The sequence below is a fragment of the Ambystoma mexicanum genome, chromosome 9 (genome assembly GCF_040938575.1).
Source record: "Ambystoma mexicanum isolate Mex_15411 chromosome 9, UKY_AmexF1_1, whole genome shotgun sequence".
In the NCBI taxonomy this organism is placed as follows: Eukaryota; Metazoa; Chordata; class Amphibia; order Caudata; family Ambystomatidae; genus Ambystoma; species Ambystoma mexicanum.
Window position 1 is genome coordinate 1,054,617,987 of NC_090931.1, and position 18,597 is coordinate 1,054,636,583.

Genomic DNA, 18,597 nt, shown 5'->3' on the forward strand with positions numbered 1-18,597 from the left:
TATCTTAAAAGTGAAAGTCCAGTACTGGGGCCTGGTGTCCTTCCTAACATGGAGTCGGGGGCAAACCAACACAGATCCCCCTTGGTTCAAAGTGTTCTCCTCTCATATGAAGCATATTGCCCCCTTAATGGTATGATATAGTTTTCCTGACTTTTGGAAGAATTGCATTTTGGGGTCACCAAAGGGATGACTGGTGGAACTCTGGGGGATCCCTCCTTTTACCAACTAGAAAGGTTTTATCACAGTGTGGAGGCTCTCATGGTTCGTTAGTGTTCCCCAGCTCTCCCTTAAAAAAGGCAAAAAGGTGATCTTGTCATAGTGGAAAATGCATGTGTGGATGTGGGTGTGTCCAATGGGAAAGTAAAAGAAAGAGTAGCATCTATGCTATGTTTGAAAATAAGACAGCCCCCATATCAGAACTGAACGTTTTCAAACAAATATTTTCAAAGAAATAGAATAATACTTAGTTTGCATATGATAAGAAACATAACATTAAAAAATAAACTGCATTACCTTTCAGTTATATGAATAGCAGAAATACATGTGGCTACTGGGATCACATCCTGCCCAGCAGGACACTCCAGTCTTTTATTCTGTACCTTAAGGAAGGAAAAATACAAGTACAATTTTAAGAAGGAAAATGGTATATCATATTATATCATTCCTGATAGCATGTGCCAAGAAAGCCAAACACAGGCATACCCATCATCTCTGGATAGCATATCAGTGAGAAGTAAATCAGAATCCATGGGTAGAAAGATGCAATTATGCAGGTTTGGATACTAGTTCCAATCAACGTGGGATTAACATGACATCCAGAAAAACACATTGCTTTTAGGATTTCAAAACCACATTACTGCTGAGCTGTGCTATAATGTTTAACTTTCTATCTTTCTGATTACTTAAACAATTGATCCACAATCTACAAGTGGACATATGCTCACCAATGGCAGTAGGAGAAATCAAATGGATAGGTCAACAGGATGACATTCCGAAGTGTAATAACAAGAACGATTAGCTGGCATGCATCTGAACACTGCATGACCTTTGACTACCACCAAGTGGATCACTGCGGTATGAAGCAGAGACAGCATAATTGTAAACCACTAGGAGCAAATACCAAAGTTACATTTGAAAGATGTTTACTGCGTAGCAACACAAACTGAATCTGATTTACGTCAACAATATGTACTTGAAATATGCCTAAACATAAAACTATCAATCAGTGACACATTGAGGACCTTTAGCAATAATATCCCAGAATAACTATAAATGTATATATTTTAGCGAGTTTGAATTTTTTAAACAGTTGTACGAAATTCAATTTGATAGGAATAGTAAACAATAATCCAAACAGAACTGCACTTCGGGGGAAGGGGAAATAAAGGTCCAGTGCGCAATCAACTGGATTGCAAACATCCTTTCCTATAAGATTGATGCGCACATCCATTCTGCAGAACATGGCCAATTCTTCCAGGTAGGATACCATGAGGATTAAGAAATGGAATACTAAAAACTATTAACATGTGTCGCCGGAAGGGTACCCTCTCATCACCTCCTCATGTTTGCCACCTTCTTTGACAAAAGCCATGCTTCTAGATACTTAGTCGCAAATACTAGATTGACCTGAGCCCATCTTCATGTTGAAATCTAGAGCATGCAACCAAGACCCAATGATTAGTGGCTGACCAGATGTTTTTTCAAGAGCAGAGTCTTCAGGTACTTCCAGAAATGCATGCTGAAGAGAGGCGTCCTGATGCAAGTCAGTATGTTGTTCCAGAGTACTGATGAGTAGCAAGAGAAATCATGAAAAATCTTGCATTCCTAATTTTCCAGTCTAGGATGACTGATTGTTTTGGCAAGTGTGTGTCATGCTTGCAAGTAACTGGCACGTGATGCAGTCTAACTTGAAGCAGGATTCGGCGGATAGCCAGTTCATCTGTTGGAGGGTAGTCAATTTTCTTTGAACATGGTAATCTATACGTCAGAAGTCAATGGCTAAAATGCAACATTGTGGTTGGGTTGAAGGGCTTCATCTTACCCAAAACAGTGAACTGGTATTTTCTTGTTGAGGTCAGCCTTAAAGTAGAGGTCCCCATTGATGGTGAACGTGTGCAATGTAGCCCGAGTAAGCCGCAGAGTGACTCTGTTGAGCTTCACTGCATTCAGACAGCTTTGGACTTTGGTCCTGTAATAACGTGACCTTTTGGCCATCGTCACACAGACCTAGAAACAAGATCCCCAGGGATCCTGAAGCATCCCACAGCACCTTCCCCTGGTCAAATCATTAAGAGTATTTGAAAAGGCCAACCAAAAAGAAACTAACTCTGAGAATACCTCTCTTTCTCAGAAAGAAAACCTGGATCGCAACTGGGAGAGTTACTTGCAAATTCAGGGGTAGGAAGACGATGGAGAAACCATGACTAGGTCCCTCGAGCTAGAGAAGTAATACAATCGGCATATCTCAAGCCCAACTAAAGAAACAACGACTACAAATCCCATAATCCCACTCTTACACAGAAGGAAAATCCAGACAAGACTAGGGAAATGTAATTACGGAACCAGAGACAGGTAGATTGTTAGGGAGACCTGAGCACCCCAGAGAGGCACTTTCCACCCATTACAGATGATAGACATTTAGAACTCACACCACTCTCCAATTTAATGTATGGGGGTGGATTGAAACACAAACCTTGCCTGGAACAGAACCGGACACACAGAAAAGACTGCACATCTACCGCACACTGAGGAGAGACCTGGAAGAGGGAGAGCTCATGTCTACCTTACAATTGCAGCCACGATTTGAAAAGAGGGCCCTACAGCATCTCCCCTTACTGGAGGCGATGAGAGAAAAACCAAAGCACATGCAGGAGTAGCAGATTTAAGCCTTCCCAGCTAATGGGAATCCTTAGCACACTCACTGACCTGTGGTGTACAGAAACAGCACTGACAGATGTGATCTATGACGGGTAGTACGGAAACACCCAAAAAGACAGAAGAAAAAAAAACGTATGGCATATTTGACCGAATTTAGGCTGAACAAAAATCTTATATGGCCTAAAAATGCAAACAAATATACCATACAAACTATGACCGTGAAGAAGGGCAGTGGGGGCATCGCAAGTGAAGGGAACCAGTGCCACAGAGGGATGCTGGAGAGGGCGGCACACAAAGAGGTGTGCCGCCCACAGATAAGTAAGTGGTTGGGGGGCAAGGGGATAGTCTGAAATGCTCGGGGGAGAGAAAACCAAAAGTTATTTTCAGTAAAATAACTTTCGGTCTTGTCTCCCTCCCTCAAACATTTCAGCTTTGTGAAAATCACGAAAAATTAGGTAGTACATTTCCCAAGCCACGAAGATTGGGGCTGTACTTAACTTCCCCACATGACAGTAGCCTGCGCATATAATACTTGAACTTTGGCTTCATTTTGATGGCATGTACTTAGGTATTTTTAGTGGGAACATGCTGAAGATAGTTTGATTTGGGCATAATTACTGTGTTTTCAGTACGTTTATTCATCACAATCGTAGTTTAAGTTGTTTCCATTTTACAACCACAACTTGAATACTGAGATTGTGTTTAGGTGATTTTCTAACATTCCCCAGTGCTCAGTTCAGACATATTCCCAAGTATTTAATCATCTTCATGTCCTATAAAAAATGTGATAATTCCATGAGCTGAATGGAAAGTGACTCTCGTTGGCTGCTGTAGATCACAGCTGTCTGAAAGTATTTTGTATTCTGAGAAGGACGTAAAGTTTAGAAATGTTTTGACCATGCTTTGCATTGATGATTTAGTTGAAAGCATAATGACCATATTGTATGCAAACACGTGGTCTTGCTCTTCCTCGGTCTACCCGATTTCCTTCACGGCCAGCTCACTTGTGAGAGCAACAGACAGTGCTATAGAGTTTTGATGTTAAGAGAAATGAGAAGCCGAGAACACTACGGATTGAGAAATTCTCAAGCCGAGAACACTACGGATTGAGAAATTCTCAAGCATAACAGTAGCAAATGTGGCATCCTTGCTGGGTTCCTCTCAACAATCAGGTTTTTGTAAAGTAGTGTTGGCCAAGAATAAATCCTTGGCCTAGGCCTAAGCTACCTGTAGTTCTGAACAAGCAGCCCAGACAACTCTTACAAAAGTATTTTTAGCACCCAGGAATATGGAGCCAAAGCCCACATGAAATTCATGGATGAGATATGGTATACATTCTTGTAGTCTTACTTTCGCCTAAGTGTCCACATTTTTAAGGGATAAATGTCTGTAAATTAGGCAGCTAAGGCAGTCGCTGCCTGAATCAAGTGGCAAAGGGTTAACTGCTTAGTTAAATTTAGCACTCAAGTGGCACATTTATTCCACCTCACGATTTTATGTCTGTAGAGGTAGGAATTTGTAGAACATAAACCAAGTTAGCAAGCAGCAGAGCACTGCAGAAAGAGGAACAGATCATTCAGATGTAGGGTAACCAGTAGCCTCTTATTTTCTGCAGAGATTTTCCAGAAGCCCTGTCTTGAATCACCTCACTTGACTATTGTACTGATGATTGAACCACCCAAAGGTGTCTCTTTCTCGCCATTGAGTTTTAAACATTGTGGTGAATCGCAGGGCTGCAATCCCTACAAGAGACTTACCTAAGACTGTGCGGCGGCGCTAGCAACTCTACCCACTGGAGCTGGAGGGTAGCAGCAGTGGTGCAGCTCACGACACGTGGAGTAACTACGGGGTATCTACCCCTTGGCGTGCCTCTGCTGGAACACTGGGAGCGGGGACGGTGGATGTTTGGCACAACATTAAGCCTGTTAAATGACCTGGTTTCAAATCCCCCACAGAGGAAATGTAAGGATATACTTAAATTAATAAAATAAGAACCTGAGCCCAATGACAAGACAAATAATATCTGAAAGAGGCCCAGGATAATAGAGTAATAAATAAAAGGAATGGCCGAGTGTTTTTCTTACTTGAGCATTTGGCTGCTGCATACTGTGGACAGTCTGTTCTAGATATCCATTGCGCTTCCAGTGATTCCAGTGGGCGTGCTTCTATAAAGTACTCACTCCGGACACAGAGGGTTTGCCGAGTGTTTGTCTTCCTTGGGCATTTGGCTGCTGCAGAGTGTGGACAGTCTGTTCTCCATATCCATTGTGCTTCCAGTGGGGAGGGTTCTATAAAATCCTCACTTCCGACGCAGAGCATCGCAGAGTACTTGCTGAGTGTTCGCCAGGCAGAGCAGGGAGCAGGAAGTCATACCCAGGCGAATGGAGCAGCCGACGGTAGAGAGATGTCACCTTCACACAAGACGGAAGGTTTGTGTAAACTTGCAATCTGAAGGAGAGACTACTGCCCCCCGGCTGTTGATAATAATCCAAGTATAGACTAATTTCGCTCACAGTATGCTGGACAGTATGAAGGACTTACCTGCATTCAAGCAAAATATAATGGGTGCAATGGTTACAAGGGACGAACCGCGGAAAGGATTGAAAGACCCAACAGGCCCAATAGATTTACATCCCGCTGGAGAAATGTCCTGTAATGAGGTACAGGAGACAAGTTTTCTGCGCTCAATCCTCTCAAAGGGGACATGGGAGCAGGCTAAAACAAGCCCCATCCCCCTAAAGGGGGTGCACGCACAGAAGACCCCTGAGCCAAAAAACATAGCCCTTTTTGTGAGCACGCAAATAGGTCAACAAAAAACGAAGGGGTCTAAATTGTACCAAATACATAATAAAAGATGCTACTCAACCTCAGATATGAGAAATCTTAAGTGGCACTTTAAACACCAAAAAGCCCTGCCCGCTTCGGCTCCCTCACAGGAGGGCTCTATGGTCCGTCCCCATTACAGACACAGAGAACGGCCGGGGTGAAAGTGAAGGCCAAGAAACATTGTTGCCTCGCACCGAGGCAGCAGCCTATGGAAAACTGCAGATGAACTTGCTGCTAATTGGGATGATCCCCCTCATGAGGCCTTGTTGGGGAGCTTGACTAGTGGTATAAATATCCTATATGGAACCATAACAGCTTTGGTCCATGCCCCCCCCAAATGCGCCATGCTCATCTAAAAAGCACCCTCAAAACGGTGGTGGTCGAGGTGTCCTCCCGATCCCTCGAAACGCCCCCATCGAAAACGCAGGAACCTACTGATACATGGGACCAAGAATACCTCAGAGTCCCAGTTGGACCTCTGAACCCCGTCCCTGTCCATCCCTCAGAAACCGCCCATGGGTGGAATTCATCTCTAGAGTGGCTCAATCGACTAAGAGGATCATGACCAAAATACACCATATGATCACGAAAGTGCTCTGCTGTTGAAAGAAAACGTGACGACTAAGTGCACAAGCAGCTCCTCATCAGACAACCCTGAGAGTCTGTCTATTAATCGGATAAATCGAACTGGGAGACCCGAAGCTTACCCTCAGGCAAATCTGACTGCCGTGGAGTCCGTGACAAACCTGGCGTCAGCGGAAAGACTTACTAAAGACATTGCACATCTGGCCCTGAACCTACCCTAGAAAAAAATTAAAAGACCAAATTTGCCTCTCAACGAAGATGCGGGCCTGATGACGGGAATCCCAATTAAAAAAGCTACATTAAGCAAGACTCGAGAACAATTAACAGCACGGCACTGGGAGGGCCCTCAAAAATCCAAATACAACCAAGAGAACAGAAGAACTAGCAGTGAAGACCCACAAAGAAGTGAATCCTCAAGTATAGAATCCTCTACAGACTCGCACTCTGCCCGGGACCCACGTCTTGACCTAGGCACATAGAAAGGGACTGCCTAGAGAGCAGTCCCCACTCTTGAAAAAGCGAATGCAGGCTGAAACCGTACAACCCCGCGAACCCACTTGGGCGAACCAACTACAAGAAAACATTCTCTCAGCGGTCACAATTACCCAATCTCCTTACTTAAAACTGTATTAGACCTTAAGCAACAACGTTAAGGACCAGACGACTCTCCTCACACTCATGAATTCCAAGCTGGTCTACGTCTTCATTGAATTTAGGAGAGCGAAAAAAACAAGGGAAAAGCAAATGGAGGGGGTAATACTTAAATCCCTGGTGGATCTGATGCAAGATGCAAAGACAGATAAGAGGATCTTCCTAGAATGGGTACGCGAAATAGTGGCTTCTTCCTCCAAACGAAATTTAGAGCAGTTGGATGAAACAATGCAGCAGGAAAGGATCTCTGATAGATAAAACACTTGTGACCCAGGCCTAAGTCTGACCTTGGACTCTACTCAAATCGTGGCCAGGTATTCACCCAGGCAAGCCTGCCGATTAATTTAAAAAGAAGGGTCTAATGAACTGAGAACAGTGAGAACCTCCAACCCTGCAGTTATGGCCGCTATCTCAAATACCATAATAGCAGAGGTGGCTGAAGATCAGTTCCAAGTTACCCTTGTCACCGCCTTGGATGCAAGTGGTCCACCTCCTGCAAATCAGGTGAGCGCACCCAAATCACATCCAGAGAAATTAAATACCTTCTCTATATTTGAGCAAAGAAAAATAAAGGGAACAGACTTGGCATGATTGAAAAAAGGGTCATGTGCGATGAAGTCAAAAAACATGAGGAAGCCCAGGAAGGTGAAACCTTGTGGATCAAGAAGTTTCCTGAGAAACCTTAAAAATGTACTGCTGGGCCCGCCATTAACAATGGATACAAATAGGGTACACTCCCCTAGCACCCGCGTATGGTGGCTGAGACAGTGTCCGCGCCTTTGATGACTTCAATAACTCCAACTCAACAAGGAGATGACTCAGCAATAGTCGCTGTAGACGACTCACTGCTTGACCTTTAGGTTTACGACAATGAGGTCTCCATAGAACTCATGGACCGGCCGACCCAGGACTCAGAATCCAGTGTCATGGGGGACGCTGACTGCAATTCCAGCTGTCGAATCGCAGACTGCCCCTCTCCTCCCTATCTTACAATGGCTGACAAAAGAGCTAAACTTGGAAGAAGAAGCAAACAAGGAAGCCTTCAGGAAAGCATCACCCTAAAGAATTGTCAAATTATGAACAAATTACTCTTAAATGCACAACTGGACCGATTCCCAATTGCTCAGCTGTGGGGGTGGGGGGAATAACGAGATCAAACAACACCCAAATAATGAATGAAGGAGGCTCCCAAGGCGTGAACAAGATGACTATTTACAGACCCACTGTCACACTTGAAAGGATTTGAAAAGCAGATGACAGTTTGATTCTAAATCGCTCGAACATCATGAGCCTCCTACACCATATTCCCAAACTAAGAGTAATTAATATTGATGACATCAAGATGGTGGACTTCACTGATGAGAGGGAAAATGATAGGTAAACCTCCATATGGGGTCAGCTTCCTTGAGCTTTTTGCTGTTGGAGGCAAGTGACGAACGTCAGACTTTGAGTTTTGATGTTAAGAGAAATGAGAAGCCGAGAACACTACGGATTGAGAAACTGAAAACAAACTATGTGAAAGCAAACATAAGCAGCTCCAGACTCAAATCTGAAAATATCAGAACAACTGATATGTATTTGCAAATTCTACTGCACCCCTTGGCACAGAGTGACACAGAATAGAGCCAGAAGTCCACCAAAACTAGGAGTCTGGCGCTTGGGTCATTGAGCACTCGTGGCTTATCCCATCTCTTTCAGAGTATGGTTCCAGCCATCATTTCTCTGGACATAATATGCATACAGGAATCTGGCTATTGCATGGCTGGCTTCACCCTCCATCTAAATCAAGCAAAAAGGGGCAAGCTGGGTAGACCCTCGTTGGGGCTCCTAACAATTATAAGAAATGGTCTGGGCTGCCAGTTCTCTTAACTATCAGCCCAAACCCCTACAGTCAAATTCTGATTATTCAAGTGGAGGCAAATACCAACAAGAGCAGGGGCTTGTAGATATTGTTCAATCTGTACTGGAACCCATAAGCTGAAGAAAGCCCTTCCTTCATAGCCTTGGTCTCCGAGTGGGTTGATAAAATGTATACCATACAAGCAGAACCACGGCTAACAATTTGCGGCAATCTTAATATAGACTGCCTAACACCAGGAACAACTGAGTCGAGCTTAAAAAGACATAGAAGCCAAAAATTGCTTGAAGAGATGGACCAGAGAGGAATTAACATGTTAAATGGGACTCGAAGGGCGACATCCCGGGAGCAGCTACATAGAGAAATGGAAAACAACATGCAACTCTGGACTATTTTCCCAGCCACACTCAGTGACTACGACCCCATTGTTCTGAGATGTGTCAGAATGTTAACAGAAAATAAAGTGACCCGAAAGGAATCTGTGAAACTAGAGGGAGGAACAAACCAACTTCGCTGATCATCCAATGAAATTCCCAAATTAACAAAGGCCCTATTGTTATGGGAGGATCGGGGCGGAGACGGAGTCGAATATGACAGTGTGCTGACAGCCTACAGAGAGCACTGACATAAAGATCTGTGACCCATGCACAAACCGGTCCATACCTACGACAGGGAAGTGGTAGCCCAAATAAAACTTCTTAATAGGGACCTGCGAAAACAACATAATTCAAGAATAAATAAAGAAGAACTCCTAAGAAAAAGGAAGCAAAACTACAGGAATTGGATCAAAGTCCACAAAATGACGATCCTACAAAATGATGCAGAATGCATCCTAAAGGCTCTTACTGCGAATAATAGCAAAACTTTGTGGCAGATTCTAAATGAGCAAGAGACGTTCCAACCTTCCTATCAACTAAATCCCATTCTGGAAGATATCTGGGTACACCACTTTGGGAATCTGTTTGAAACATCGTCCCTAAAATACAACACAGCGGCTGACGACCATGACCCAAATTGGGAAATTAAATTGCATAGAGAGGAAATGTTAATGCTAATTAACAAGGCAATCAGCTCACGTGCCCCTGGCCCGGATGGCCTTACCAATGCCATGTTAACAGCAGCCCCGGAAGCCTGGGCAGACGTTTGCCTGGTCCTGTTTCGCTGAATTGTTTTAAAAGGAAAAATGCCAAAGTCTTGGAAACCAGCAGTGGTAGTGCCAATCTTCAAAAAGGACAACAGAATGGCCCTTATGAACTATCGCCCAATAGCCCTCTTGGACGTCATGGGAAATATTTTTGCAATGGTGCTCCTAAAGCGTTTCAATGAATGGGTATCAAAGTCAGAAAACTATGACAGTCGCCAAACTGGCTTCGTAAAGGAGGTGGGATGTAACTTGAATTTAATTCTGATCAGTCTTCTAAAAATGCGAGTAACGAAAGGAGATGGGAAAATCTACCTTGCTTATATAGACCTTGAACAAGCCTTTGATAGTATCAATCGAAATCAGCTGTGGCAGAAATTGGAAAACCGAGGCTGCCCTAAAGATTTTCTCTCAGTCATCAAAGACCTACACACAGGAACGTCAATGCAAATCAAACTGGACCAGTTTGTCACCCTGACACAAAAAATCTACACCTTGAAGGGCCTGAAACATGGGTCTCCATTAGCCCTGGTTCTTTTCAACGTTTTTATTGAGGACATAAAAAAATCGTTGTCACAGGGTGCAACTTTTTCACTGAAAAATAAATGGAACGGAGATAGGCTGGCTCCTATATGCAGATGATTCGGTGCTTGTAGACCAAACCTCAATCGTTCTGCAAAGAAAATTAGATATCCTCCAAAAATACATATCCCACAATTCTCTAAAAATAAATGCAGCACAATCAGAGATAATGGTATTCGGAGGTCAAATAACCAGGAAGAAAAAGAAGATCAGCTGTGAACTGAAATGGCAAGCGACTCTGGCCGACGAGCAAAATAAAATACCTTGGCTGATGAATAAATGCAAACAAAGTTGAAATTCCCTGGTTAGATTGTTTAAAGTGAAAGGTAAAACATCTAACAAACCAAGGAATTATGATGGACTGTAGATTTGGAAAATTCTCACTTCTGCCAGTCATAAATTACTATAACCAAAAAGTGGTACCAGTCCTCTCCTATGTACCAGAGGCATGTCTGGGACTCAAATGGGAGATCTGGGAGTATCTGCAAGGTTGGTACTGGAAAAGAGTACTCAACCTACCCAAATCAATCCCAAAGGCAATCATCTGACAAAGGGCGGGTTTGAGATCACTATATGCCAGAGTAGCATGGAATGCTCTGTCCCTATTTCGGAAAATGACTCAAGCGAAATGCTGCCCACAGTTAGAGGTGATTAAAGTAAAGGGAACAAATATGAACGATTGGGTATTAAACATGTGGCTGAACCAGTGCAGAGCTGTTTTACAGAACCTAGGGACCACAACCGAAACGTTAAGTAATAACCAAATGCATGTGAAAAAACTTTGTTGGGCAGATGACTGGCTGGAAAGGAACAACAGAGATCAAACTCGGTTTTACATACGCTTTTGAAAAATGTATTTGCGCTTCCAAACATCACCTCACCATATTTGAGAAGATTCCCTAATAAAAGACAGAGGGAGCTCTTCCTAAAATTTCGGCTGAATGTACTACACACTAAAGTCATCTTAAAGAGGTGTGGAAACAACATGCGAAAAGTGTCATTTTTGTGATGTATCAACAGAGACACTGCAACATCTTAGTCTGTTCTGCCCAGAACTGAGAGACTTGAGAACAATTCATCTATTCAATCTTATGAATGAGAAACACGGACTGGATGCCGAAAGGTGGTGGGAAGCACTTTATGATGGGCAAAAACCAAAAAATGGTATATGCCTTTGTAAAGTTCCTCAAAGCGATCCTTGGGAAACATAAACAAAGAATCACAGGGACCAGAACTTGTTTAATAAGAAATTGACTATATAAGGATGAGGGCTTTTTTTTCCTTTCTCTTTTTATTTTATGATACCCAGCAAGTGTTTAGATTTGTCAGTAAAGGATGAGATGTATTAAGACGGTTACAAAGTTTGAAATAAACTAAAATGCCAATAATAAAAAGAAATAAATAAAAGGAAATAAAGAAAGTGAAAATACAATTGAAGTAATAGAAGCCCAAACTGGACAATAGAAATAGCCTAAAAGAGGAGACCCAGAATGGAAACACCCTGCTAGCCAATCCTGTAAGCAGGGCTTTCCCCCAATCAGCAACCTACAGGATTAGGAAGAGTCTAGCTATAAAAGCAGAGCCAGCTCATTCTGAACTTGTCTCAGTAAGGGACAGGTTCCCTGTATTTTTCTACAGACGCTGTGAATGGAAGAGGACCTGTATCCTGAAGGAGGAGATGATGCCCGAGTGAAGGATCCTGCACTACCCTAGAGTACTGCTTGTCTGGAAGTTGCTTGAATAGGCTGGAAGTTGACTCAGGGGGAAGACAGAGAGTACCCCTGCAGCCCACACAAGCCCTAAAGGTGGAAGAGCTGACATGCTTGAGAAGCCTGGGAAGAGGCTAATGCAACCCCTTTGGAAAATCCTGGTAGAGAGACCTGGACAGAAGCAAGTCCTCTGAGAAGAGGGACAAAAGCCAAGCCCCCTGAAGATGAGAGGGGCAAACCCTTCGATAAGACCCTGGTAGAGAGATCAGGACAGAAGCAAGTCTGGAGTGAAGAGGGGTAAAAGCCAAGTCCCCTGCAGCAAAGCAAAGAGAAAAGGCCCACCCAGTAAGAGGTAAGAATACCCAACAAAGGGGGTAAGGGAGAGACACGCAGAAGCTCAACTGGAGATTGGGGCAACATACTTAGAAGCCAAGACAGAGCGAGAGATTGTTAGAGGGATGAATCAACCAAGGGATTAAGATAGCAAACCAAAGCACAGGACCCAGCTGTCCCCTAGAGGTCCTCGATCTGTGAAGAAACTACATGTCCCAGTTTGAGTTTTTACATAAGTGGCCCTCTTGCTTGTCTACCGAAAGAGGCCAGGAAGAAGGCCTCCCTGAATTGATGGACTTTTTTATTTTAGGAAAGGACTTTAAGTAATTCTCCTAATTTCACCATTTAATTGAGACATTCTGACAACTCACTATTTCAGGAACTTTTGATTCAGAAACCTTTATATTAAGTTGAGGATTGGCTGTGACAAGCACATTTACTTCAGGGTTTTTAATACTTTGGGCACCATTTTGACTCCATCGGTTAAGTGCACATTTGGTTTGTCTTATTGACACAGGGATGGACTTATCATTTGTGTTTGAAAACTTCACTATACTCCGCAAACCCTGCTTTGTCTTATGTTTACTTAATAAAGAGATTTCTTTGAAAAGACCCAAAGCCTGAGACCCTTCTGTTTGCCATGTCGTCACAATATTAAATGGAAGCCATACACGTCACTTCACCGTCTGGACCATAAACAAATGTATGTAACCTGCAACGGTCCTCCAATATTTAAATGTGGTTCCTGATGGCAAATCCTGATGCAATGAGCAGGAACAGGCCATTGAATGGAGGTTCCTTTTGCCTCAGCAGTGTCACCTGTAGTCTTCTGGCTATTTCACCTCTCTCCTTAGATCTGTATCTCAGTCTCAATAAGGCATGGTCTTCTTGGCTTCAAAATATGTTATTAAGGTCATAGTTGTCCTTTGTGAGGGATCCAAAACCTCTGGTTGGTTTCAGGTGTATTCTCGAGATAACATTTGATTATGTCCAACATCAAAGACTGACTACTCTGCTGAACATTTAAGAAAAACCTTATTCGGGTAACAGATAGATTGTGTGTCTGTGTTGGCTCATGTATTTGGTCAGAACCGTTTCAGCCGCCTGAGATCACAGTGCAACCGGAACATTACACGTCCCGGAGGCCCGGGATCTCAGGAAGCGGAAAATGTTGTTCCCCATTCCCATAGAGACCCATATGACTGCAGCTAGGGCTGCAGCGCGGATCACATGGCCTTCTGTTTTTAGTGACAAGGTTCCAGCTCCTGCCCCTCAGACACTCTTGTGTTGATCCTTCAACACAGGGGAGCGAGCAACTCGAGCAGAAGGGAAAGAGACCGCCTTCCCACATGGCTCCCTTCATCCCATTCAGTCTGCTCCAGGGAGTCCCAGCTCCCACGCCACGATGAACCACCTCTCTCTGTAGTTCCCAGCGTCTCATCGTCCTGCTCCAATACGATTCCCTGCTGTTTGCACCGGCTTCCTTGCTGCTTCTCCTGTCCTTCTCTGCCCTGCTGGGCTGGTTTCCTTTTATACACATGCAGCCCCTTGACAGGTTGCAGGTGTTAATGTTGAATTAGCCCTGCCTGACCACAATCAAAGGGACATGTCTGACCTTCATATCTCCTAGCAGGCATCTTCCTTGTCCCAGTACCAGAGTGGTAAAAGAGTATAGTCTGCATTGCTCTTAGTTGCCTCTTCTTTGTCCCAGTACTGTTAAGTGTCAATTGTGGAGAAATGAGGGGAAGTGGCTTAGAACAGCCCATGAAGGTTGGGGAAGTATTGGGTTGGTTGTCAATAGGGAATTCCTAGTTACTTACCTGGAACTGTATTTCTCCAGCATTGGATCTTTCATAGATTCAGATGCTTGAATATTCCCAGTCGCCAGACCGGGAATCCTCTGATTTAAAATAATTATTAATCATTAAATACATACATTATTTCCATAAAAAAAATGAATGGTGATTGTCCATTATGCCCAATGAGGCATTCACTTGTGTAGTTCCTCCACCTCACTTTGGTCCTTTATGATCCTAACCAATGAGGTGGCAGGTCTTAAGCCCAGCTGCAGGCAGCCATCTTCAGATTTTTCACCGCAGTCTAACAGACAGAGGGAATCCTCCAGCTCTCTGAGCTTTTGGTTTTTCTAACCTTAGCTGATTCAAACTATTTTTCTAAGTACTACTGATTGTGTATTTCTGGGACCACAAAGCACTTAATTTTGACCTATTTTCGTCGAGTGAAAGGACACTTCTCACCATGGCTGAGGAGATACCAACTGCCAAAAAGCCTTCCCTATTCAGGGACTGCACCAGATGCAAGAAGAAACGTGTTTATATGAGGGACCCTCATGAGCAGTGCATCTACTGCCTCTACCCCCATGAGATCCACAAATGCGATATTTGCAAGACCTTCACCAACAAAAACTTGCAGGACAGGCACAGGAGACTCTTACTACACTTCGAGTCTAAGGGCCACTCTTCTGATGAGGAATCTGTCAAGACAGCCCCTGTTCCATCTATAAAACCATCTGAGTGGCAAACTTCAAAGAGAAGCGCCTCTTCAGTGGAAAGCAGCACTTCCCCCATCTCATAAAAGCAAAATAAAGGTAGAGATGTCTTCTATCACACCTTCTTTGGGCTCTGGGGACCAGAAAAACATCATTCTGAGGAAAAAACGACCTCTAAAGGTAAGGAGGTGTTTTCTAAAAACTCGTCGGAGGGCAATCTTCTACGAAACCGCTGTTTATGAGCGGCACCAGTGATAATGGCTCGTCGACGACCAAACCGTCAACGAAGCTGAAGGCATCCACGACAACTCTTCAAACCTTGTCATCGATGAGTCAGTCCTTGTCGTCGAAATCGTCATCCACAAAGCAATCGTCGACAAAGGAAACTCATCATTCGTCCACAAAGCTCTCGTAGAGCAATGACTACCGACTCCCACGTCGACAGATGGAAACAAGCCTGAGACACCGTCCACGGACATCCCAGTTACACCGTCCAATGACGACAACACAGGTAAACCAATGGGCATGGACCCTTACACTCCAGAGGTTCACCAATTGTAACGCAGTTGTCTCCCTTCAGAGAGATGGCAGAGCTGCCAGACATCATGCTACAGGAAGATTTTTCTGACACCGAATTTATGCACAAACAACTTATACCCACCCCTAAGGAGAATAGTCCACCCTGGCACCCCACTACAGAGGAGCCCACAGATCCACACGACCCATAACTCATGGAGTAAATGCAAAGAATTATTGACAAATTCAACAGGTGCCAGAGACAGAGGAATTTGTCTTCCACCCCGAGGGACGCACAATCTCCTCAAAGAGACAAGTCGCCTCATCATAGCACGCCGAGAAGCTCTCCTCCAGGAGCAGACCTCAAAAAAGGCTGCGTTCACCGGAACCTCCTCACAGATCTAGGAGAAGAACACACGGTGCTTCACCGACAAGAGTCTCTCCACCGAGGTCTTCGCCTAGACCAAGACCACGCTCACCTACAAGGGCTCCCTCTTGGAACTGTGCACCTGGCCACCCTCTTTCCCCTGGGCCCAGGTACCTGCTCACCCTTCCACCCTCCTGCACTGCCTCCTGGCCACCCCTTGCACTGGTGGACTGTATCTGTACCCATACAGCCCCCTCCTTTTTCCTCTTTTTCTGCACTTATCAGACTTACCCAGTCTGCTGCCATAAACACAGCACTTGCCACTTGCTGGCTGCTCTACCACTGTTTATTGCTTCCATGTTCTATTTCTTTTTATTTATTATTTATTTATCTGCTCTGCACTTTCCACTCTCCCCTTTCCATGCACTTTTTCCCTTTTCCCTTTCCCATGCACTTGCGCGTTCTCAATGTCACTAGGCCTAGTAAGATGGTTGCTGTTTTGTGTTCTCCCTGTTACCCTGCCTTGCCTAGTCACGCTCTAAACCACTTGTGTACAAGCGCGATACAAATATAATATCATATCATATATCCTACGGTAGTGCCATCAACCTCTTCGGTCTCAGACTGGCAGGAGGACCCATTTAGAGACTTTTCAGACCCTGAAGAAGGGGAAATTACTCACGACCCAGACACACAAAGCGAATGGGAAGATTACGTAATAGAGTAACAAAGGAAAAAGGATTCTCCAGGAGAAACTTCGCCACCTGACGATTTGGTATCGTTCCATACAATTATCAGCAAGGCGGCAGATCTTTTCAAGTTACAAGTTACGTCAGAAGAAAAGAAGTTCGTTTTATATGAACATAGGGATAAGCGTAGAAGAACGATCAACACTATCCCTCTTTTAGATGCCATTTGGGACACAGGAGCAAAGATATTATCTACACCCCTGTCCACAGCTGCTCTCGTCTCACGGCCAGAGAAGAAATACAAAGCCCCCGACACAGCGCCATTATGCCTAAGAGGGCATACAAAGCCAGATTCTGTAATCACAGTGGCAGCCAGAAAGAAGTTGGCAAACCCGTCATCTCATCCTCTAGCTACATCCAGCGAGTGCAAAGTCCTCTCGGCCGGCGACGAAGGCGACGGGAAGAAAACAGGTAACACCAAGGGCTCGTTGAGAGGGAAGTCCGACGACACCTTGGGCATGAAGAAGGGGTGCGTCCTCAGCACTACCCTTGTCTCTTGGAATGTCAGGCATGGAGGTTTACAGGAGAGGGCCTGGATCTCTCCCACTCGTCGTGCAGAGGTGATGGCCACAATAAACGCTGTCTTCCACGATAGGAACTTCAGCGGTGCCGAAAGCAAGGGCTCGAATGGGGGACCCATGAGCCTGGTCAGCACTGTGTTGAGCTCCCACGGCGGGGCCGGAGCCTTCACCGGTGGGAACAAGCAGAACAGTCCTTTCATGGACTCCTTCACCAGGCAGTGAGACCACAGCAACGACCGCCCCGAAGTTCAGAGTAGCGCAAGATAGCCGCCAGGTGGATCTTGATGGAGCCATGTGCCAGCCCCGCCTTGGCCAGCGACAGCAAGTACGGCAGCACTTGAGGGTCCGTAATCCGTAGAGGATTGATCTTCTGTGCACGGCACCAGACAGAGAACCTCTTCCACTTATGTCCATAGCACTTGTTCACAAGGAGAGGAAATTACTGACGGGCCCATTGGTCAGTACTCACCCTCGAGAACTTGTAATACAAGATAGCTGCACCTTGTGAGGACAGGGTGCAGGATTCACATACTCCAGCACATCTCAAAAATCAGGACTCAATAAATTGGCAAAGGGAAGTCTGTTTAATGATACATACATCAGCATATGGAAATCAGCAGCATTGCGAACACCTGTCTCGCTCCGACTTCCTCGAACTTCAGTTGAACAGCCGTTTTTATAGGCTAAGCTCTTCATCATTGACGTCTAATTCTACAAAATCATCACGCAATATAATTGGTTGGGAAAGGTAACTTATATCTGTATATAACAATAGAGCATGCGGATTGGATAACTCTTATCGGGTGGGCGTCTATGCCCATCCCTCTACATCACGCGTGATGGACAGTACGACGTCCTATTGGTTACGATATCTATAGGACTCCAGATAACTTGGTCCATTGTGATTGGGCAGGTTACACCGCTAAACATAAATCTCCACTTTAATTATCAGCATGCAGAATGGACACCCAGGTGCCTAGTGTCCCAAGATTCACCCTGCCTCCCTTCCATCAATCAGTGGTTTTAGGGCGATGTGTCAATTAGTTGGCTAAGGAAGGCCTCGAAACTGTAGTCTCTTATCAGGAAAAGTTATGGCACCCCTTGGATCTGGGTGACATCAGACGGTGGTACAGCTTCACGTCTGCCTGGTCATGTGTTGGTTCACCGTGAATCTGCTTCAGTTTCCAGCTTTTTGTGTATTTAATTCTCCATGCATCTCCACCACCTGCCCGGGCACCCTTATCTTGACCTTCACAGGGCAGGCTGGTATGCTCTGAAGTTTCGATTCTCCTTAGCTGAAGCTCGCCTCCCTCTCTTGGGTTGACCTCGATTTCCCAGGCCTGAGCCGTCCTTTGTTGAGTTTCGATTCCGCT

At 44.7% G+C, this 18,597-nt stretch overlaps 1 protein-coding gene across 3 annotated transcripts in view; it reads right to left on the reverse strand.

Moving 5' to 3' along the window:
- The window catches only part of TANK (TRAF family member associated NFKB activator), a 909,733-nt gene that overhangs the window by 294,790 nt on the left and 596,346 nt on the right, over positions 1 to 18,597 (reverse strand). For all 3 annotated transcript variants that reach the window (XM_069616338.1, XM_069616339.1, XM_069616340.1), the window contains exon 6: positions 514 to 599. In XM_069616338.1, coding sequence (XP_069472439.1) covers positions 514 to 599 — 86 coding nt within the window. The remainder of the gene's footprint in view (positions 1 to 513; positions 600 to 18,597) is intronic.